The sequence below is a fragment of the Neopelma chrysocephalum genome, unplaced genomic scaffold, assembly GCF_003984885.1.
Source record: "Neopelma chrysocephalum unplaced genomic scaffold, ASM398488v2 Primary Assembly neopelma1_147, whole genome shotgun sequence".
In the NCBI taxonomy this organism is placed as follows: Eukaryota; Metazoa; Chordata; class Aves; order Passeriformes; family Pipridae; genus Neopelma; species Neopelma chrysocephalum.
In genome coordinates, this window is record NW_020897809.1 from 5,948,896 (window position 1) to 5,970,816 (window position 21,921).

The 21,921-nt window shown below is 51.7% G+C and overlaps 1 protein-coding gene and 1 long non-coding RNA gene across 3 annotated transcripts; one reads left to right on the forward strand and one right to left on the reverse strand.

Moving 5' to 3' along the window:
• Positions 1 to 1,319: 1,319 nt before the first annotated feature.
• LOC113976060 lies at positions 1,320 to 10,970 on the reverse strand. 2 transcript variants are annotated; one of them, XR_003536984.1, is made up of 4 exons: positions 10,871 to 10,970; positions 4,626 to 4,677; positions 4,155 to 4,282; positions 1,320 to 1,842 (listed from the first exon to the last, which is right to left on the reverse strand). It is a non-coding gene; the product is annotated as an uncharacterized LOC113976060 (long non-coding RNA). The 2 variants fall into 2 exon arrangements; XR_003536983.1 differs by lacking the exon at positions 1,320 to 1,842 and having other exon boundaries at positions 4,014 to 4,282.
• Positions 9,745 to 21,668, forward strand: GATA2 (GATA binding protein 2). The gene is made up of 6 exons (XM_027700847.1): positions 9,745 to 9,920; positions 10,492 to 10,978; positions 11,683 to 12,282; positions 14,934 to 15,079; positions 18,063 to 18,188; positions 19,015 to 21,668. The coding sequence occupies exons 2-6, from the start codon at positions 10,750 to 10,752 to the stop codon at positions 19,312 to 19,314; spliced, it is 1,401 nt and encodes a 466-aa protein (XP_027556648.1). The 5' UTR covers positions 9,745 to 9,920; positions 10,492 to 10,749; the 3' UTR covers positions 19,315 to 21,668.
• The last annotated feature ends 253 nt before the right edge of the window (positions 21,669 to 21,921 follow it).

The window sequence follows — 21,921 nt, forward strand, 5'->3', positions numbered from 1 at the left end:
AGAGAGAATAAGAAAAAAGAAAGAAAGAGAGAAGAGAAGAGAAGAGAAGAGAAGAGAAGAGAAGAGAAGAGAAGAGAAGAGAAGAGAAGAGAAGAAAAAGAGAGGAAAAGACAAAGAGAGAAAGAAAGGAAGGGAGTAAACCTGATACTGCCCTGAGCTGGAAGGGATGGACTTCATGCTAACTCTAGCAGCAAAGACTTCCTTTCTGTGAAGTTTATTTTTCTCCCCCAGGATCACCAATTGCTCCCCAAATTTAGGCTGCCCCATGTGCCCTGTTCTGGCCATGGCTGGGGTGTGGAGGGATCACCCAGCACCTACTGTGAGGGCTGGAACCCTAGGGGCTGGCTGGGCTCTGTGGCCAGGGTTAGGGGAGAATAAGCTGGGGGGACCACTGGCAGGTTTTACGAGATTGATCCAGCTGGGCCCTGAGATTGCTGAGGGCTGGGGCAGGACTAGGACACAGCTGAGCCTGGAAGTGGCAGAGATGCTGCCAGACAGCCGGGGCTCCTGGAGCAGTGACCGCTCGTGAGTGCGGGTGAATGCAACTGTGGGTGCAGGAGTGGGAGTGTAAAGCAGGTGCCTGGTGTACCCAGGATGATGCTCACAACTGTTCACCTTTCCCTGCAAACCCACCAGTTCCCCAGCAGAGCAACCCCAAATGCCCAAGTGCACTGCATGGCAGCACCTTGCACGGTGGGCTGCTCCGTGCAAGGTGCTGCACGGGGATGCAGCAGGATCGGGGATGGGCAGGGGACACTCTTGTCACTCCGAGGAATCCACAGCAAAGACCCGCATGTGCTGAGAGCCTCGGGGGTGTCCCAGGCCCGGCCGGGGGCACCCTGCGTGCACAGCAGCCCCGCATCCATGCATACTGAGTAAAGCAAGGAATACATAGATTTTGCCTATCTGCCGATCAAACGCGGAGATCTGCTCTGGTAAATGATGCATTAGATGCGGTGGCTGTATTTGTTGTGTGAGTTTTGAAAGGGTTCCGATAATCTGGAAGCGAGAGATAAGGAACACCATTTATTCAGCAGCACTTTGGAACCAATTTTCAACCCTGTTCAACCCCATTCTCCAGCAGCCTCCAGGAGCCCAGGAGATAAGGATTGGGCTATTCATTATCTTCACAAGGAACAAAGATTAGCTAGCAGAGATGAAAAATTACCCCTGGATAGTAATAATAAGGAAGCGAACCTGGAGAGCTGCTGAGCCTATATTCTCCTTGCTGCCGGTGCTGCTTCTTCTCTTTTTAAATTCTCTCCCTCTTTTTTTGTTGAATCAATATTGAAAAGGTTGGTTCTTTTTTTTTTTTTTTTTTTTTTTTGGGGGGGGGGGTGGTGGGAGGAAGGAAAAAAGCCTTCAACTGTCTATCATATTTTTCAATATGCAGAATATGGTTGTTACCGTGGAAGAGAGCAGAACACGCTCCCTCCTTCCTCCCAGACTTTCAGATGACATCTTTAGTACGAAAGCTAAACAGCAAAGGAAAACATCCTTCTCTTCCAGCGAGCGTGAGGGGAAAATCGTGACACCTTGTCCCTCCGACCAAAAATGCCTCTGGTGGCACGTGGAGGGGTGGCCCTGGATGTCCCGGGACAGGCCAGCCGGCGAGCAGGCACGGTGCGGTGAGCCTCGTGTGACAGCCCTGCGCCTCCGCCGGTCTCAGCCCCCCGAAACCCCCGCTGGGACACCCTCGTCTGTCCCTGCTTGGGGAAAAATCTGCAGCCTTCAAACCCCACTTTTCCTGTAGTTTTTCCACCTGAGTGACAGTTTCTCGTTTTGGAGTCGTTTCGTGCAGGGCGATCCCAGGGCGCGTCTGACGACAGCGTCTCCCTCTTCCTGGGCACAAGGGAAAAAAGAGGGGATATATATATATGTATATATTTTAATACCTCATTCTTTTGTATTTTCCCCTGCATAAATCTGGTGATGTATCTGCTCTCAGAGGATGAAGGGTAATACAGGAGGAGTAATTAAAACACTTACTTTGGAAATGGGCTGCGTGGGGCTGATAAGAATTATCTGCCGCATATCAAGGACCCTTTTTCCCCCGAACCATATCACAAAGACAGACAGAAAATGCCAGCAGAATAGGATTCCCCCCCTCCTTTCCCCTGCTCACATTTTTACCTCCATTATGATGATAATTCCCCTCCCGTGAAACTTTTCTCTTTCCCTTCCCGAACCATATTTCGTTCCCCCACCTCCCGCAGGGGCCCCGCCGGACGGTCCGGCCTTTGTCTCTCCATCAAGATGGTTTTCCCGCAGCCTTGGGCGGGGGTCCTGCCTGTTTCCCCCCTCCGGAGAATCCCGGCGCGCCCCCCGAGGAGCCTCAACGCGGCCCCCGCGGCGCGACCCCTGTTCCCGTCACCCCATCCAGCCACCGGGCGCTTGGAGAGGGAAGCCCCCAGCCCCGCACACACACGCACCGGGAGGAAAATACCCAGCAGGTGAGGACTGCCAAGCTAGGGCTGGGGCGCGCAAACGTTTCCAAAAATATTCGTTCTGGCTGAATTTCTTAGTGGTCTACGAAATACGTATTTTACCGTCTCTTTCCTAGCTATAACAACGACCCGTCGTGTAATATCTGCTTGCGCCTCTTTCAGCTTCTCCGCTGCCTCACTTACGTGCAGGTGCATAGCCCGAAAGGCTGAGTTTGGAAGGGAGAGGGGTGAGAAAAAACACGAGGTTGTACAAAAGCCAGGCTGGTCAAGGGGAAAAAAATTCCGAGGCCCCTAAAGCATTCCCTTCATTAGAGAGTGGAAACAAAATTCATATGAATAGGAATAATTTATACGAATAATTGATCCTAGGAAGCGGCTCCCCCCACCCTGCGTTCCTTGGGATCCGAGGAAGAAGCGAGCGGCTCAGGAGAGGCTGGGGCTGCGGCGCCCGCCGCGCCGGAGCCCGGTTTCCCAGCGCCTGGGATGTGAGTGTGTGTTGTTGGTATAATATCAATTCATTTAAAATATGAAAGTCAAGTCGCGTAGACTGTGACAGCAACCGTAACAAAAGGTGCAAGCAACAGACAATGTGATGTGCTTGTACAGATATTGTAATGATGCAAATGAAGTGGAGGGGACGAGCTGCCTTATTATGTACATAAATACACAGTGGCTCGCTGTGCCATCCGTGAATGTAGGAGAGTGAGGGAGAGAAGGGGAGGGAAAGAAGGGAGAGAGGAAAGGAGAGGGAGGGAGGCGGGAGGAAGAGAAGGGGGGAAGGAGGGAAGGGAGGAAAAAAAAAAAAGGGCTCAGCTCGAAACTGCTGCCAGTTTTTCAACAGCGCGCACGGCGGCAGCCCCTCCGCCGGGCTGCGCGCACCCTCCGCCCGCGGCACAGCCGCGCTCCCGGCGCGGGCAGACGGGGAGGCTCCCGTGGCCGGACCCTTCCCCAGCCCGCGGAACGGCCCCGCCAGGAGCACAGCCGGCGCTTTCCAGGCACCGGGCGGAACACTGCAAGGAAAACGAGGACGGGCGAAAGGCAAGGTAAGGGGCCTCGGCGGCGCGGCTCTGCACGGCCCGGGGTCGGCCCTGCAGGCATCGAGGTGCGGGTCCCGCTGCCGGAGAGATTTTCCCCAGGGGCAAACCTGGCAGGGTTTGTAAAGAACGAAAAAATGTCCCCAGCACGGCCATACCTCCCGGGCTGCTGCCTCCCGCCCGGCCGGGCTGAGGCCGGTGCAGCGCCCGGGGGCACCGCGGGGCTCCCCCGGCTCTGCCCGGCGGCGGAGCGCGCCCGGGCCGCTCCCGCACCGCACTCCGCGGGGAGCGGGGCTGCCGGGCCGTGGTTGGGTCTGAGATTGGTTGTTTTGTTTTGGTTTTGCTTTTCTTTTTTTCTTTCCCATTGTCATCGGGATGATTATTTAAATCTCCATCTTGGAAAGTTGCATTTCACCCAGGGCGGCCAGGCAGAGATTTCCCGGAGACAGGGTGTGCGGAGTCCTGCGCCCCCTCCCCGCAGCCACATCCTATCTCCTGTCTGCTTTTGTTGGCAGATTTGGGCATTAAAAAAAAAAAAAAAGATGCGAGGGTTTGTTCTGCCCCGAAAGCCGGCAGGGCCCGGCCCCTCTCTCCCTGCACCTGCCTGCCGGGGAGTCTTCCCGTCCCAGTCCCGTGCGGCAGCTTTACGGGGCTTTGCATGATTTAAAATTACCCAGGCACATCGGGGACACGGCCGCTCCTCTCCGCCGGCTCTTTCACCCCCCCTCGCCTTTTTTTTTTTCTGTTGTTGTATGTGCAAAGTTCCCCTCTTTATCCTCCTTTTGCTTTGGGGTGCTGAGGCTGGAAGGCAAAAAAAAAAAAAAAATTAAAAAAAAAAATAGAAGCGACCAAGAGTGGAGCCTGCCTGGATTTGAGATGATTTCAATAAGAAAAGCGATTTCACTAAGGGGGTGCGAGTTTCGGCCGCGGGGATTGTTCTTCCCCAGAGCACGAAGCATCTTTATTAAACGCAATTATTTATTTTTTTCCTCCGAAGTCTAAGCCCCGGCCTGGCTCAGCCCCGCGGCTCGCAGGGACAGGCGGCCACAGACACTGCCGGTGTCGGGCACTAGTCAAGCCCCGCTCCCCGTGCCGGGCCAGTCCCTCCCCAGCAAAGTTTTGTCTGAGGAGGAACAAATCAAACCTGCGGGATCGGCCTCTGTCCTCCCTCTTGCAACAGTTGCTCCCGAAATAACCTTGAAAGAAAAAAATACATATAAAAAAATTAAAGCGAGATCCTACGAACGAAATCTTTCCTAGCAGCGCCTGAAAAAAATAATTATACCTTTTTCTGGACAAAGCGGTGCGTGTGCAACCCTCCCTACCCCCCGCACTTCGGGAACTTGCACAAAAGGCGGTTTTGTGGGCAGACTGGGGTCGACTTGAGGCTTTTCCTCCCCTTTATTTGCAGCCGAACGAGCTGCGGGGGTGGTGTGCACCAGGCAAATTGCGGACAAAGCGCAGGTGAAGGCGTGTGCGGGAGTGTGCCAGGGGCGAGGCTGGGACCGAGAGTTCCCACCGTGGGGAACATACCCCGCAGAAATCGTCTGCGGGATGAGGGATAGCGTATTTACAGAAACAAACAAAAAATAAGTTTTCCGCGATTTATTCCCCGAGCCGTATCTCTCGCTTTTTTTTTTCTCTTTGTTTTTCCTCAATGCAATTTAAAGAAGGGTCGTGCGGTTACGAGGTAACTGTGTCACTTTATAACCCTATTAGGAGCCATTAATACGTGGTAGTAACGCAGGACAGGGGGGCCGGGGGAGAAGAAAAGCAAAGCGGAGACAAGAGCAGAGGAAGGAAAACACCGAAAAAAAGAAAAGAAAAAAACTCAGAAAGCAAGAACTTCCCCTCCCAAAAAAATCCCATCCAAGGAAATAAACCCGGGGCGGGGCGGGGGGCTGCTCGGCGGGGCCGGGTGCCCGGGGCTCCTACCTGCGGGCGGCAGCCGCTGGCAGAGCCGGCTGGTTCCCAACCTGCGGCGGGGCGGGGGGCCAGGGCGATACGCCCACAGCGGGCCCACCCAGCCCCCTCCCCGCCGGCGGGCAGCCGCCTTCCCCGGCCCGCCCCGGCCTCGCACATCGCCCGCAGGCACCGGGAGCGCCGCGGCCCGGTGCGGGACTGAGCGCTGAGCGCTCTTTTTCTTTCTTTTCACGGAGTTTTCCTGCCCTCCCTGCTTGCGGCGGAGGGTTGCACCTCACGAAGTGAGGAGTGGGGAATGCTGCACGGGAGGTCTCGACCCCCAGGTCTCCGTTCACGGGGCAGCGGGGGTGGGGAGCGTGTCTTTCGGGGGGTCGCCGAGGGCACCCCAGGAAGGGGTGTCTGGAGGAATGTGCCCTCGGGTTTGCGAGTCCCACCCCCGCTTCCTCAGGTACAATTTTTCCCAGGTCCAAGCACCCAGGAAGGGGGGGGGGGGGAAGGAAAAAAAGAGGAGGAAACCCCTCTTCAGGAGTGTAAATAAATGGTCCGTGTGCGGCGCCGGGGTATTTGTTTTCTGCCTTCGCCTCTGCCCAGGAATAGATGTCACCTCCATCACATGGCGCTACTAACTGTTGCTAAAACATGTTGTCGTCTCCCCCCTCCCTTAACGATATGACATCACTTGTCAATCAAATCAAAATAACCAGTTGTGCTTCCAGGTCTGGGAAAGCTCCCTTATTAAAAGAGAAAAATAAAATGCAACGGCAATAACAAAACAAAGTTAATAAAACGGAGCCCGTAGTGTCCGGGGGGAAAAGTGGGGAAAGAAGGTAAACGGGGGTTAGCGGGAGCGGGGCCCGGCCGGACCCTCTCCCGGGAGGCTTGGCAGAAAATTGAGGGAAGAGCTGCTTAACCAGCCGTGTGAGCGGCGGGCTGCGGAGCGGAGCTAAGCCGCTCGCCTCCAGCAGCCAGTGCGGTTCGCTGCTGCTCCCGGTGGGTGAATTAATTCAATTAAAAACCTCAGCCGTGCCGCCGGGGCGTTCAGCGGCCGAGACCGGAGCCGGCAGCCGGTTCGCCAAATCCAGGCAGCGGGGATGGGACAGGTCGGGAATAATAATAAAATATATAAAATAAAATTATAAAATAAAACAAAATACTGCGAGCCGGCTGGCTAGGAAACCTCCCAGCTCAGCCAGGTGTCTCGGCAGAAATCCTTCATTCCTGCTGGAGGGGTTATTTATTTTGCGAAGGGGTTTAATAGGATGGGGGTGCAGAAGGCGAGAGGTGGGTGCGAGGAGAGGCGCCGGCCGCAGCCAGCACCCGGCAGCGGGGAGGTGGCAGCCGGACCCCCGGCCCGGGGGTGGCGTGGGCGCCGGGGGATCCTGTCCCGAGGCGGCGCGGCCGGAGCCGCCGCCGCCGCCCGCTCGCCCCTTTTGTTTTGCTTCGCCTGCCGGCCCCCGGGTAACCCGAGACGGGGGCTTCAGGGAGCCCTGGCCGGGCAGCGCCGGGGTCTGCCTCGCCATAAATCAAGCCGCCTGATTAATCTTTACAATTTGTCTTTTAAAACAAACACGAACGAATTATCAGCTCGTTAACTGCGATTTTATCACCTGTCTAAAACAAACAGCCCACCCCACTCCCCCCCCCCCCAAAAAAAACCCCAAAACAAAACCAAAAATCGCGGCCCCGTGCTGATGGCAGGAGGGCAGTAATTAAAATATCCATATTAATAAGGGTGTAGGGAGGCACTGGGTTTTGCTGCCGGCCGGGAGCGGGAGCCGGAGCCGGCGGGGCCCGGCTGATCCCTGCCCCGCTGCATCGGGCGGGACCCCCCGGGCACGGCCCGCCCCGGCCCCGGTAGCCTCCGGCTGTGGGTAGAACGAGGCGCCGAGGGGACCTACCTGCAACCGCATGAGTTTATTTTATACTCACCTTTCTTTCAAAACGTAAAAAAATCCGTTTTGGGGCGATATTTTATGTGATTTTGGTGCTTGTAGAAAAAAAAATCGCTTCGGAGGGAGGAAGCCGGATTTTCAGAAACCTCGATTGATTTTTCTCTCTGTCTTTTAACTTTCCTTTTTTTAAAATAATTTTTTTAAAAAATTTATTTATGCTTTGTTTCCCTTTCCTCCCGGGCAATACCGGCCCAACGCTCCTGGGCACGCTCCATAGCGCGGGGGGCACTTGCCCTCCCGAACCCCGGCCCCTCTCCCACCAAGCCCGGCCCAGCGCCTGTTCCCGGCCTGCCCGGGCCAACCAGCCCGTCCCGGGAGAAGCCGGCTCCACCGCCCCTTCCGCGCCCGGCAGCCGCCGGAGGAGCTGCCGCCCGGCCCCACCACTTGCGACCACCCCCCCGGCGGCAGGACGGGGCGAGGGGCGCCGCGGCCCCGGCGCCAGCGCGCAGCCCCGAGGTCAGGGTGCCGGGACGAGCGGGACAACCCGGGCTTTGGGTGCAGGAGGCTTCAGAGGAAAGGATGAGGGGAGGGGGGAGCATAATCTACTCTCCCTGCCCCAGCCTTCGGTTCCCCCAATCCGGCCCCCGCTCCCCCGCCCCGCCGGGCTGCGCTGTGGGTCCCCCCGGGGGGCTGCGTTGAGAGATCCCTGGGGGGAGGTTCTGTGGGGACAACGGGTGGTGGTGAAAGAATAGTTAGAGAGGGAGCCCCATGTCGCTCCGGCCAGACGTGTTCCGCAGCGAGGAAAGGGAGTTTTATTATTATTACCGTCATCATTATTATTATTATTGTTATTATTTAAAAAAAAAAGTTCATTTCCTGGCGAATTTGGCAGTGACGGGTGACGTCAGAGCCCCGGCGTCGTAGTGACTGGGGCGGTCGGGCCGGGGGAGGCCGGCTCCGGCTCCCAGCCCCCAGCGCTGCCCGCCGCGGGGGCGGCCCCGGGGGCAGCAGCAGCATCCCCGGGGCCGCCCCGCTCCCCCCGCCCGCAATATCCCCGTGGGGCCCGGCGCAGCCCCGACCGGCTCCCGCGCCCCCTGCCCCGGCCGCGCCGTCGGGCTGGAGCCGCGGCCGCTGCCCGGAGAGTGGAGGGGCTGCTCCCCGCCGCCCCTGCCCCGTTCCCCAGGCAGGGGCAGTGTCCTCGTCCCGCGCCCAGCTCGGAAGGTTGAGGGAATGCCACCAGCGTTTCCCTTTTCCCCCTAAAGCAGCGGCTGAGGAGCGCCTGGGAAACGGTACCTGCAGCAGCGCCCGGCCGCGCTCCGGGGAGTTAATTGTGACTTTCCTATTATTAATATTTTCCGCCCCAAAAGCGGACGGGTTTACCCACACCTTTAGGAGTGGCGGAGTCCGACCCGCACCCCGGCTGCTGCCGCTGAGCTGCACCGCAAACTCCACAGAAAACGCCTGTTGATTTAGGATGCGCCTCTGCTCCCCGGCCCAGAGCACACAAGTCATTGCAAATATTAAAACTGTGATGTTTATTTCGTTATTTATGTTTTTTTTTAATAAAACATGGGAGAATGGAAAAACAAGCGTGTTTGCGGCCGCCGCAGCCCCGCTGGGAAGGCTGTAGCCGGTCCCAGCGCCCTTCTGCCCCGGCCCGGCTTGGCTCCCCGGGCCCACAGTGGCCAGGAAACCCCAGCCTAGGTCCGGACCGAGAGCTGCGGGCCGGGGAGCAGATAGGGTCCGTCCCTGCCCCGCAGCCGGCCCGGTGCGACCCCGCCGGCCAGGCCCTGCTTATCCCGCCGGTCCCCGGGGCTGTCGCGGAGCCTCGCAATTATTTGTTTTTAATTATTTTTTTCTCCGATCCGGACAGTTATTTTAAACTAACGTGATGGGAACGACCACGGTGGGGTTTGTCTCGCTCCCGGCTGCGTCCTGCTCTGCCTGGTTTAAAGGATTTTAGCGTATTTATCTCCCCGGTGCCGATTTCCAGCCTCGGGCATCCCGGCGGCGGCGCCGGGAGCCGCGGCTCGGCGGCACCCGGCGAAGCCGACCCCATCGCCGAGCTCTTCCCGCACTCCGTCCTCCCTCGCCCCCCTCCGCATCCCCGCACACCCCGGCGGGACCCCCTTATTTTGCCGTCCCCGCCCCGCAGGGGCGTGCAGCGCCCGGGCGGGGAAAGCCCCCAACGGCGCTGCCGGGCGAGCATGCTGCGAGCGGGGGAAGGGGGGCGAAGGAGGGGGTCTGCCGCGTCCTCCCCACCCTCTCCCCCCTCCGGGCCGGCTCCGTTTGGGGCCGGGGGTGCGGTTGGGGGCGGTGTGGGACGGCGGGATTGGCTGGCCCGGCCGCCGGCCCTGCGCGCCCCGGCCCGTCTGCGGCGCCGCGGCCAGCTGGCGCCAGCGCTCATATAGGATGCGCGGGGATGGGACCGAGCCGGCCAGAGCAGCGGCTTTGCCATCTGAGTAACACCCTCCATCCAGCCTCCTCTCCTCCTCCCGCGCTCGCTCTGCCTTTGCCCCCTCCTCTCCTTCTTCGCTTTTTTTATTTCCCCTCCGTTCTCCCCCTCTTCCCGGCACTCGCATCCTCCACGCCGGCATCCATCGCCACCCAGCCTCCCGCGCCGGGTAAGTGTGGGACAAGGGAGGAGGGCGGGGGGGTCGCCGCGCCGCTGCCAGGGCGCACTCGCTGCCTTCTCTAAACACCCTTGTCCCCGGTCTTCTTCTCTCTCCCTTCCACATTTCTCCTCCTCCTTTTCCTTTTGTGTCAGTCGAAGTTCTTGCTAGAACTACGCTGTATTAGTTCTGCCGTTTTTCCTTTTTACTCCTCTTTTGAAGCCAGCTGGAAAAACTCCTGTTGACGTTTGTAGCGAGAGCGGGGAGTGGGGGGGAAGAAAGCTTTTTCCTTTTTTTCTTTCTTTTTGTTTTTGTTCTGTTTTGGTTTGGGTTTTCTTTTTTTTTTTAATGTTGTTTTTGGTAAAGAGTTTGGAATGGGATCTCTGTTTATTTTGTGGGGCAATGAGCAGGGAGGGCGCAAGGCAAGGACTTTTGGGGAGAGGATATTTTTGGAAGGGGGGAGGGGCTCTGCTTCCCCCTCCCCATCCTTGCACCGCTGGGAAAAGAACCCTGCCGGGAGCCGGTCCGGCAGGCAGCGCACCCCGGGCTGCCGAGCCGCTAACCCTCCCGTCTCTCCCTACAGGTGCTGCCCCGGCGCTTCCCCGGACCTGCCTACGCTACCCGCCTGTTGACAGAGGGACACGCTGACTTCGGGGGTCCTCCCCTCATCCCCTCAGAGGGTGCGCTCCAGTCACCCGGCGGTTCTTTTTCTAAGAAAAGCTACCCCATCTCCTAAAACCAACCACCAGAGCCAAAAGCCACCCCACGAGCAGCACCACCACCCCCACCGAGCGCCACTCGCTCCTGGCCCGGGGGTGGGCGGGAGGGGAGGCCCGAGGCCATGGAGGTGGCCACGGACCAGCCTCGCTGGATGGCCCACCACGCCGTGCTCAACGGGCAGCACCCCGAGAGCCACCACCCCGGACTGGCTCACAACTACATGGAACCAGCGCAGCTCCTACCTCCGGATGAAGTCGACGTCTTCTTCAACCACCTGGACTCACAGGGCAACCCTTACTACGCCAATTCCGCCCATGCCCGGGCCAGGGTCTCCTACAGCCAGGCACACGGTAAATCAGCACCCCCGGCCCCTTCCCCGCCGTCTCCTCCTGGGCTCCGGGCCCCACCGTACTGGCAGCGGGCGTCCTGTGCAGGGGCAAGAAGTTTCACTCAGGGCCGCTTCGGTGTGTCGGATCCAGGGAAAAGGAGATCTAAAACAGGATAGAAAAGGAGGCATGGGTGGATTTTAACCCTAGGGATAACCAAGGACTGGAGGAGGGGAGGGAAAGAAAGGGGGGGTGAGAGAGGAAGGGGAAATAGTGTGCGCACAGGCAAAAACTTCTCAGACACGGCTACTTCCCGGATGCAAAATACAAACCGATTCAAACCGGCGATGGATTTTATTTGGGGGTGTTTTTAGGAGCCGAAGAGAGTGCGTTATGAGAGCTCAGAAGATAAAGCAGAAAGGGGTTTGCTGCCTATTCCCAGGGGTGGGGTGGGTGGGAGGAAGGGGAGTTCTTGGGTCCCCCTCCTGCTCCCATTGCTCCTTCTCGCCAGGCTGGCTGATATCTCCCTCGGCTGGGACAGGGTGAAGGGGCTGCTGCGTCAGCCTGGCTGCTCTTCCCCGGGTTGGAAAGTCTCTCCCGTGGCCGGCTGTCCTTCGGCTGCCCGGAGACTGAGGAGCTGCCCAGCCACGGGGAGCTGGGGAACTTCTGGGAGCCGCTCCGGGCTGAGCCGCCCCACGCTGATCCTAATCGCTCTTGTGTTTCTACAGCCCGCCTGACCGGGAGTCAAATGTGCCGGCCTCATCTTATCCACAGCCCGGGGATCCCTTGGCTGGACAGCAGCAAGGCGGCACTGTCTGCCCATCACCACAACCCCTGGACCGTCAGCCCCTTCACCAAGACACCCCTGCACCCCTCGGCAGCCGGAGCGCCTGGGGCCATCTCAGTGTACCCGGGCAGCAGCACCTCCAGCACCGCCTCCGTGTCTTCGCTCACCCCGGCCTCACACTCCGGCTCCCACCTCTTCGGCTTCCCCCCGACCCCACCCAAGGAAGTGTCCCCGGACCCCAACTCCACCAGTGCCGCCTCCCCTTCTTCCTCTGCCGGGGCTCGGCAGGAGGACAAAGACAGCATCAAGTACCAAGTGTCGCTGTCGGAGGGGATGAAGATGGAGAGCGCCAGCCCGCTCAGAAGCAGCCTCACCAGCATGGGGGCCCAGCCCTCCACCCACCACCCCATCCCCACCTACCCTTCCTACGTGCCGGCAGCCCACGACTACAGCAGCAGCCTCTTCCACCCGGGCAGCTTCCTGGGGGGCCCCGCGTCCAGCTTCACCCCCAAGCCGCGGAGCAAGGCCAGGTCCTGTTCGGGTAAGTGTCGCAGCCCGTGGCCTCCCCGCTGCGCACCGGCCGCGTCCCGGGTGCGGGTGGTGGGTGTCTGCGCTGGCTCTTGGGGTGAGGGTGCGGGCTGCTGCGAGGCTGGGTGCTTGTGTCGGCCCTTCGGGACGGAGGGGAGGGTGACTGCTTGGTCCCGGTCTTCTGGGTTTTTAAACTAGGAGAGGGAGCTTGGACCAGGCTCCTGCGGGTGCCAGTGCACCCGGGCACCGGCCCCAGAGCGCTCGAAGGGGCCGCGGGGCACGGGGCCGGGGCAGTCTGAGCCAGCAGAGCTTTGTAGAAAGAGGGATTGAGATGGAAAAAAAAGTTTTCCTCGAAGACAGGCAGGCCTCAGCTTCCCGAGGGGCTCAGGCCCGACACTGCTCCCCCAAATCAGGCAAACCCCTGTAGATGACATGTGGGGACTTCCCTGTGATAGGTATTTCTCCCTCCATAATTTCCATATCTCTTCATTAACGGCACTCAAGGCCCCAGCACAGGATGAAAGCGAAACTTCCCTGGCGGGTCCCCTTCAGATCGCGAGGGCCTTCTTCCCTGCACATTTTACAAGAGTAAAAGTTCAAATATAGTTTACATACCAGTGCAAAAGACTAAGGTGTCCAGTCATTGCTAACTTACTCCAGCCTAACTTTAATTAGAAAATACTCTTTTTTCCCCCTGCCCCTGAACCAGACATATCTTTGCTTACAAACGACTGCCTGCAAACCTTTCCCGTGTTCACAACCACTCCTTGCATTTCGTCCTAAAAGTGCAGTCCTAAATCAGCACGTTAGGCGATGGACCAAGTTTTGATCTCACTTTGAAATCACAGTAGTTATACAACTGGACAGATAAATTAAGACAATTTGTGTAATTCTTCTGACCTTCCTTGTTTGACATCCTCACCAATGGAAGGAGATTAATTAAAATATATTGAGACTGAATTTAAACAACACTTAAAAATACATGGCTCTATAGGTGTTAGTGCATGTATTCCATTGCACATATTTGCTTGTGAGTACACTACATGTTTTTATTTAAGTAAACAATAATTTAGAAATGTGATCTCTTAAGAGTTTTGCAACAAAAATACCAGCTATTTTACAAGCTCATCAGCTCTGTTTCAAATGGCTCCTTTGAGAGGAAAAATACACTCTTTCTTTGCCACTCTTTCAAGGCAGTTGCTGCTGTGTGTATCTATTTTTTGGTAGTGCAGAGAGTAGAAAATAAAGGCAACTGGCAGCCTGAACCTTCTGAGTTTAGAAACTAATTCAAGATCTAGGTCTCTGAAGATAGATGGATCTTGAGTAGCTTTTTTATTTTTGTCCTGTAGCCGCCAATGATTTTTAGATGGGGGAAGCAAGGAGCTTTTTTTGTTTTGTTTTACAGTTGCCTTTTTTTTTTCTTCTGTAAGGGAGCTCCCAGTGCAAGGAACTGGGGAAAGTTCGTGACCACTCAGTGTTTTTGTAGGAAAACTAAGACTCACGACACAACGACTCCTGCAGCTTCCTGCCCTAGGAGGGACAAAAGCTACAAATGCAGCGCCGCAGAGCTCCCCTCATTTTTCACTCTAGACTGTGTTGTTTAAAAGCTACCCACTCCCTAGATTAAAGGAGACACAAGCCCTGCTGAACTCAACATGGCCTGCTTCAGTTATTAGCAAAAAGAATTTCCTATCCAGTTAAATACTGTAGGATTTGCATAAACTATATTAAGAGAGATTTCTATATTAAGCAGACCTGCCCTCGAACCATCCAAGGCAAATGAACTTTTAACAGAGAGCTTTCACAGGCAGAAACGGATACCTAGAAGTTGTATGTTGGGTTTTATTTAAAACAGCCTTCTACAATGCTGTGTTTAGCAAACTGTGCTACTAAAACTAATAACGAGGCAGTAATAAGGTAAACTGCTCCCTACCAAATTCAAACTGGATTGTTGAAAAGTCACAGAAAAAGAAAAGCACTCAAAGCCTGTTTTTTTACAGTAATTTCCAGAGTGCTTGTTGAAACTGAACTTTCCCAAAGATCAGCATTAACAGCGTTTTTCTGCTTTTAGAACAAAAATAATAACTGAGCCTCTGGCATTCTGTATCCATTCCCAGTCTGCTCGGCTCTACTTTCTCATCCTGTAGCATTTGCAACAAAAAAGAAAGCACAGAATGGGAGGTCTTTTTGCTTAGATTTAATCCCAGAAAACCTCTTCCTTTGACTCTCACTTTAACATGTTGAGGGTTTGCAGGTGTGTGTGTGTTTGTGTACACGTGTACGTGTGTATTTGTGGCAGGAGAACACAGGATCTAACCACCGGAGTGCAATAGATACGGGAGGGGAGCGGTGCCCAGTGCAGACTAAGGGAGTTCTTGTTACTGAAACGATAACTTCCATCTGACACAATAAGAGTGTCACTCTTTCTCACCTTGCAGAGAGTGCTGCCCATTTCTGATCATGACATAAAATACTCACTGGAGTCTGGGAGTTCTCGAAACACCGAGCTCCTTGCTGCATGTGCTGTAGATGTCACTGCTGTCTGAATGTGCTTGAATTAACACACTGTTTTGACTTCTGAAAAACGCCTAAAGGACAATGCAAAAAGCTTTTGTGAATTTGTTTTTAAAGAAAGAAATCCGGTTTCTTCGTGTTTCCATTTAGAAGGCAGAGAGTGTGTGAACTGCGGAGCAACTGCTACCCCTCTCTGGAGAAGAGACGGCACTGGGCATTACCTGTGTAACGCCTGCGGGCTCTACCACAAAATGAACGGTCAAAACCGACCTCTCATTAAACCTAAGCGGAGGCTGGTAGGTGTCTCTATTTCTCCTGGGTTTGGGGATAAATAAGGCAGAGGGACCACACACAGGCACAAGTCAAACGAGTCTCATCTCTGCTCAGCCCCTGCGTGGAGCCGAGCTGTACTGTACACGGGGGTCAGTCACGGCGAGGTCACTGCCGTGCCTCGGGGCAGATCTCCCCCCTCCACCCCCATCCCGGCTCAGACCACCGCGCCGCCGAGCGCCTCTGTCCCGAGCCTCCCCGCCGCTCACAATGCACGCGGGATATCGTGTATCCGTCTCCCCGTTTATCCTCGGATGACAGCTTTTAATTTAATTCCTCATTTATTTGGCCTCTTGGGACATTTTGGGCACATACCGGGAGCGAAAGGGTTATGAGCGTGAATGTCCTCCACCGTGTACTAAAAAAAAAAGTTCCAGCTCCAAAAAAGCAAAACAAATCAGATGAGTCAAAGCTACTGCTCCTTACTTAATAATTATTTGTATAAAAGCCATGAAGTAATTTTCACTCTTATATTCCCTGGCAATACTAATATTGGTTCCCTCCCCAGACAATCCCCTACTGTTAAAAAAAAAATTCCTATTATTTTTCCATGGAGTCACCTATACTTTGTATTTTCATTTGAGTGATTTAAAAAAAAAAAAGTCCTTTCTAAGCTCCTGGTAGTAGTTTCCTATCCGGATATCTGTACGTTAAAGATAAGGAAACTTTGTGTATCTGTTTCCTGACTCTAAAAGCTTTTGAGAGTTTCTATAGGCAAGCCTTGCCAGTCATGCTTGCTGTTTTGAAATTTCTAATACGCTCTGCTCCACAAATAATGCGTAAAATGCTAAGAATAATAAATATATTTTTTGGAGCTTTGTGATTTATGGTGCCTAAGTCTCTTAGCTATTCATGGGCACGTTTCAATGAGGTTTGGAGAGCAGAAAATTGGCATTACTGCTCCAACACTGGGATAGGATACAGAAGATTTCTGTCGTGAGTCAGAATTTCAACTATGCAAGCTTCTTAATGACTTGCCTTCTAAAGTGACTGACATATAGAAAAATGTTAAGACAACAGTGTAACATTATCGTCTCTCAGGCTCAAGTGCTTTCCAGACTGAATGGGACAGGCCATAGAGTTAAGCAGCATAGTTGAGTATCAGTAAGCCATCTCAAATATGCAAACATAGGTCTCCACCTTCCAGCGTGTTGGGAGATTGTTATACTTAGCTCACTGTGCAGGGTTTGGGGGGCACTAAAGAGGTTTTCTTTTAGTGTAGTTGTTTTAATGTTTTGTTTTGTTTTAATTGATTTACAGCTTTGTTTATTGCCCCTTTTTCCACTGTAGTTTGCTTGTTTGCGGGGGAGAGGAGATGGCCATCTTTGGGAATTTGTTCATCTGCCATGCAATAGCAAAGTGATCGTATTAATAATGTCAGCGTTTGGATGTCTGGCATTAATTGTGTTTGGGTTGCATGAGTGCATTTGCAGTAGGGGGTACCCCTTCTTTCTGCCTTTGGCCTGTTCTCACGGGTGAGTAAGGGACTGAAATATATGAGTCTCTGAGGGCCTGAGTCTTGCCTAAAGCTCCTAAACCGTCCATCAGCTTTGGGAAAGTTGCAGAGGGCCATGGTGTAAATCAGGAGCAAGTGAGAACAGAACCCTGGGCTCCTCTTTGGTGAGAGGGTCGGGCTGTGCTTCCAGCGGCGCCAGCTCCCCACCGGGCCGGCAGGCAGGGAAGTGCTCAGAGTTCTCTGGGAAACCCACCGCCCCAGGACTCGGCTCTGTGCTCATGGAGATGCTCTGTGCTATGGTGAGCTTTGCTGCTGCTTCACCCCACGGCTCTCTGTGGCTAATTGCAGAAATATCCAGGGAGCAAGGCCCCCAGGGAATAACCATGATTGATACACTCGTGGAAGTAAACTCTTAATTTAAGAAAATACTGAGTCCTCAGCATTAATTCAGTAGCACAAAATGGACTGTATTCTGACCACTTAAAGAGGCAGGGCTGAAGCTTTCTAATACAAAATTATTTCCCAAAATACGGGGTGCAGTTAGTCCGTCCATAACACTTAATACATCACCATCCATGCACAAAGAATGCATTATTGTGGGGTCTGCTAGACAAGGGCCCATCCAGGAATCACTGGCTGCCTGCTGTTCTACTTTTCCTGTTCTTGTTTTGGGACGTTTGGTGAAAGTTTGGGCATTTTTCTTTCCCCTCACCTTGGTTTTGGCAGAACAATAGTTTTAGGAAAGGGTGCTGGATTTTCGGTGGTTTTATTTTCTTTTAAGACAGTTGTTTGAGGGCTTGTCAGTCAAGGAACTGAGCAGGGACAGAGGCTGCAGACGGGTCAGTGGAATCATTGCTGCAAGGCATGAAATTTGGTTTGCTAAATATTTAAAGAAAGTTGGAGCCGGTTTTGTTTTCTCCCTTTCACTTGTAAATGCAAACTGAATTTTCAGTGATGGCTCTGATAAATACTGCACCCAGCTAAGTAATGTGGTCGGTTTTCTTTTGTGTCCACCTTTCAAGGGCCAGAGTAGGGGTAAAAATCACATTCTTTAAGATCATTCCCCGTTTTCAAACCCAGTCATAACACTGGCACAAACCAAATCGGTCATTAAAGAAAAAGAGAAAAGTCAAATGCGTTTTCATGATACATTCTAGAATCCTGCAAGGGGAAAATCCGAAAAAATCACATTATTTTTCCTCCCTCTAAAATTTTTGTTAGAGTTAGAGATTCATTGTTTCTCTCCTTACTTCCTCTGCACACACAGTGCCACTGGGCTTGAAACTGCAGCACGCATAGGAGAATATTTAAATTTAAACAAAAACCTAACGGCTATAAAATGTAAAACTGACAGCAGCTTTCCTCCAGCCCCGATGCTCTGTCAAACCTTAGTAACTACTTCTTCCCAACCTAAATATTGAGTCCAATTTGACCTTTCTCATGATCTCCCTCCTCCTGGCGATACATTTTAATTTTCTTTTTCTTTTGGTTAGTCAGCGGCCAGGAGAGCAGGGACTTGTTGTGCCAACTGTCAGACAACCACCACGACCTTATGGCGACGTAATGCAAACGGGGACCCAGTTTGTAATGCCTGCGGACTCTACTATAAATTGCACAATGTGAGTATTTACTCATCTCATGTGTCGCTGCTTGCCTGGCCGGGATTGATGTCTTAACTGCATGGTGTACACTAGGCTTTTATTGGTTTCAGGGGTTTGGTTGTTGTTTTATTCCTTCCCCGTCTCTAAGGTTCCCTTGGGAAGTGACAGCCGTTCTTTGTCAGCATAGTGATGCTAAGTTCAGTGACATTACAATGTATTAGCTTGGCTTCTAACGCTTGGGCAAACCAGGCAAAATAGAGCTACCACACTTGGTTTTAACTATGTTTTGTGTGCCGTTTCCCTCCAGAAAGAGAGGCCATTTGGAATGGGCTCTGTGCAAAAATTAATCCTGATGGGCTATCTACATTCTGACTTTGTAAAAATAATTATATCTAAGGCTTTGTTGTATTTATTTATTTATTTTTTTAAGAAATTATTCCTAAGCAGGAGTTGCTTGACATGTTGGAACGTTATTTAAACTGTAAGTAACAGAGGTTACTGGTACAAGATTGTTCCTGTCTTAGGACTGAATTTGGGTCAGCATATGCCTCCTAGTTTGATCTTCTATTAGGAAATGTATGAGGACTGAGGGTTAGCCTACGGGAAAGAGAGTCATCAGCTGCCAAATTCAGCTCAATTTGTTTTTCATGTCTAGGGGTTTTTTGTGTGTGTGGTTTTATTAAACAAATCAATATAAACAAGTTCTGCAGAGAGAAACACCATTTTTTTTGGCCAGAAAAAGGTCTCCATCCAGGAAAAACACATGGGGGCTGTCCAAATATTTTCATTTTTGCACAATAAGGTCATTTTGTCTGCATGAGCCTGATTTTCTCATTTCTTGCAGGTGAACAGGCCTCTGACCATGAAAAAGGAAGGAATTCAGACCAGGAATAGGAAAATGTCCAACAAATCAAAGAAAAGCAAGAAAGGCTCTGAGTGTTTTGAAGAACTGTCCAAGTGCATGCAGGAGAAGTCATCTCCCTTCAGCGCTGCTGCCCTTGCCAGTCACATGGCACCCATGGGGCATTTGCCCCCTTTCAGCCACTCTGGACACATCCTACCAACACCTACCCCCATCCACCCATCCTCCAGCATCTCATTCGGACATCCACACCCATCCAGCATGGTTACAGCCATGGGATAAAACCTGATGACCAAGAGACCCACCCAGAGATTGAGAACATGGGGCTTTGCCTAAGATGACACCAAGTAAGAAAACATTCTGCCAAGAGGAGAATGTAGGGATGGAAAAAGGGCATCTTTGCTCCCATGTGGTTTTAACTCTTAATGCTGGACTAAAACCTTGCAAATGATGGGTCTTCTGCAGAAATGTGTAGTGGTGCCTGTAATGCACTTTGCCTCCTCAGGTATAAGAAAAAAGAACTCACCTGTTCGATACTTATTTGTCCAGCAGGAAGCAAAAGGTGGCAGAAGCTGAAGGAAAAAGCTTGGAACTGGCTTTCCTTTCTCTCTCTTTGTTATTACTGTGAATATTGTAAAGAGATGTAAGCAGCCTCCCAGGATGGAATTGGCTCACTGGAAGCCAGACATGCTGGATTTCTATCGTGGACTCTGTTTGGGATGGGGAAAAAAAGAAGAAAAAGAAAATGAAAAAAAAAATAAAAGGACATCTTTATAAAACCGTAATTTTTAAAATCAGACACAAAGTCATATTTATTTTGTTTTCCACAAAAAGCCTCAACCCCTCTGATTGCATGTTTTTGTGCTGTTGTTTGCAATGGCTACCCTGTAAGAAAATCTGCCTTTAAAACAAGGAGGAGAGGGGAAACATACTCAACAGCCCTCTTGGATTAGCTCCATCTATCTTCCATACCAAAATTACTAGTAAGGGGGAAAAGATTTCAAGGGGGAGGAACAAAGGAAAAACATATCTGTAATATGGGATTTTAATGTGCCCAAGATGGTGATTATTTTGACACAATTTCTTCATTCTTTTCCCTAACATGAAAGATTGCTTTAAAAAAACAGCCCCTCTTCCAACTACCCTGTTGCTCCTCAAAACAGACACCTAGATCAGACAAACTGTCGGGGGGAAAAAACTCTTGGGAAGGCAATCCTGCACTAGCAAGGGGTGAGATACAGGCGTTTACCAAACCGCGTTGCAGCTAACTTCTAGCGCGGCCGAAACCATCACAGGGCATAAAAAACATCCAACTCACAGACTTTAGAGGTTGAAGCATTTTTGTTCCGTTGTGTTGGCAGCTGTCGCTTAAAAATGCAGATTAGCTGCTTGGGTAAACTTCGGGCAGTGTGGCCACCAGGTCCACACGCAGCCGGCCAGCGCGTGTGCTGTCTCAGGCATCCAGGCCCCGGTGGACTTCACAGGCAGGAAGGGCAGAAATGGGGTTGAGATCACTGTAGAGGGGGAAAAAGAGAGACAATCAGTTTGAGCTTCACACATCCGTCAAATCCCAGACACAGCGACAGCTGATGAGATGAGGGAAAGCATCATCGTTCTGTAAGGGGAACGTCTGTTTTCCGTAGTGGATTTTATATGAAAAAAAAAAGGAAAAAAAAGAAATTTAAATCTCCCGTTATTAAACCATATTGTACGTAAATGACCGAAAACAAAGCTATTGCCAATGTGAAGTGTATTCTATTGATTGTTATGATCTGATGCCTCTCGTGAACACAAGCTCCAGTATAACATACAGTGTACATATTTAGCTATACTTCTGATGAAAATGCCCCAATGAACGGAGGGGTTTGATAATGTAAACCACGTAAGCTTAACTCTGTGACAAGCTTTTTATTTTATTTTTTTAAATTTTAACTATTTTGTTGTTGGGTTTTTCTTTTTTTTTTTGGATCAAGCCAAATTGTATCTTTACTGCAAAAGTCCTGCTTTAAAGAAAAAAAAACAGAATGAAACAAAAATGGATGTATGTTAATTTTTTTCTAAACATGTAATTCTAGTATTTTATAATTAAGAACCAAGCAGCCATGAAAATCCTGCTTTCCTCCTCTTTTTTTTGGTCTGCGTAGGCATATAGGTGCACTTTGTAAAGAAGTGGAAATAAATGGGAAACTAAATTGGTTGGGAGAAATCATAAGAATTTTTAATCTACTGAGGTAAAGAATTAGGTCCTTTTTACTTTTTACCTTTTACAATGGTACAGTTGTACATTATTTGTACCCAACTCAATTCTGTAGGATTTGAGCGGAGGGGAAGGGATGTGGGTGGAAGACAGGGATTACTGATACAGTTGACAAAGTGCAATATATTGTCAGTCACTGCAGCATAGACAACGGCAGTTGAGATTTAAATTATTTTGTACTTGTATCAGCATAAAAAAAAATTCTTCAGTATTTTCTGGTTTTATTTTTAATTTTTATTTTGCTTATTTTTGGATTAGTGAACTAAGTTATTGTTAATTATGTACAACATGTTTATATATTGTCTGTAAAAAGTGTATGCTTTCCTCATATTCCTTCAAGGTGAATATTGCTAAGAATAATAAAATACCTTTTTTGTGAGACTACCTGTGCCCAGCTTCATGTCATAAAAGCTGCTTGTAACAGGGAGAGAGGGAAAATTATCGTTGTCATTGTTGCCAGTAGAATTACTAGCTTAAACTTTATGCAGAGCAGTCTATGATATTTCGAAAACCTACCAGGGTAGGGAAAAAAAAAAGTATTTGATGAATGATTCAGTATTAGAAGCACAGGTACAAAAGCTCATTCTCTGGTGTTGTTTTGGGGTGACGAGGTCACGCATTTAAGTGTGCTA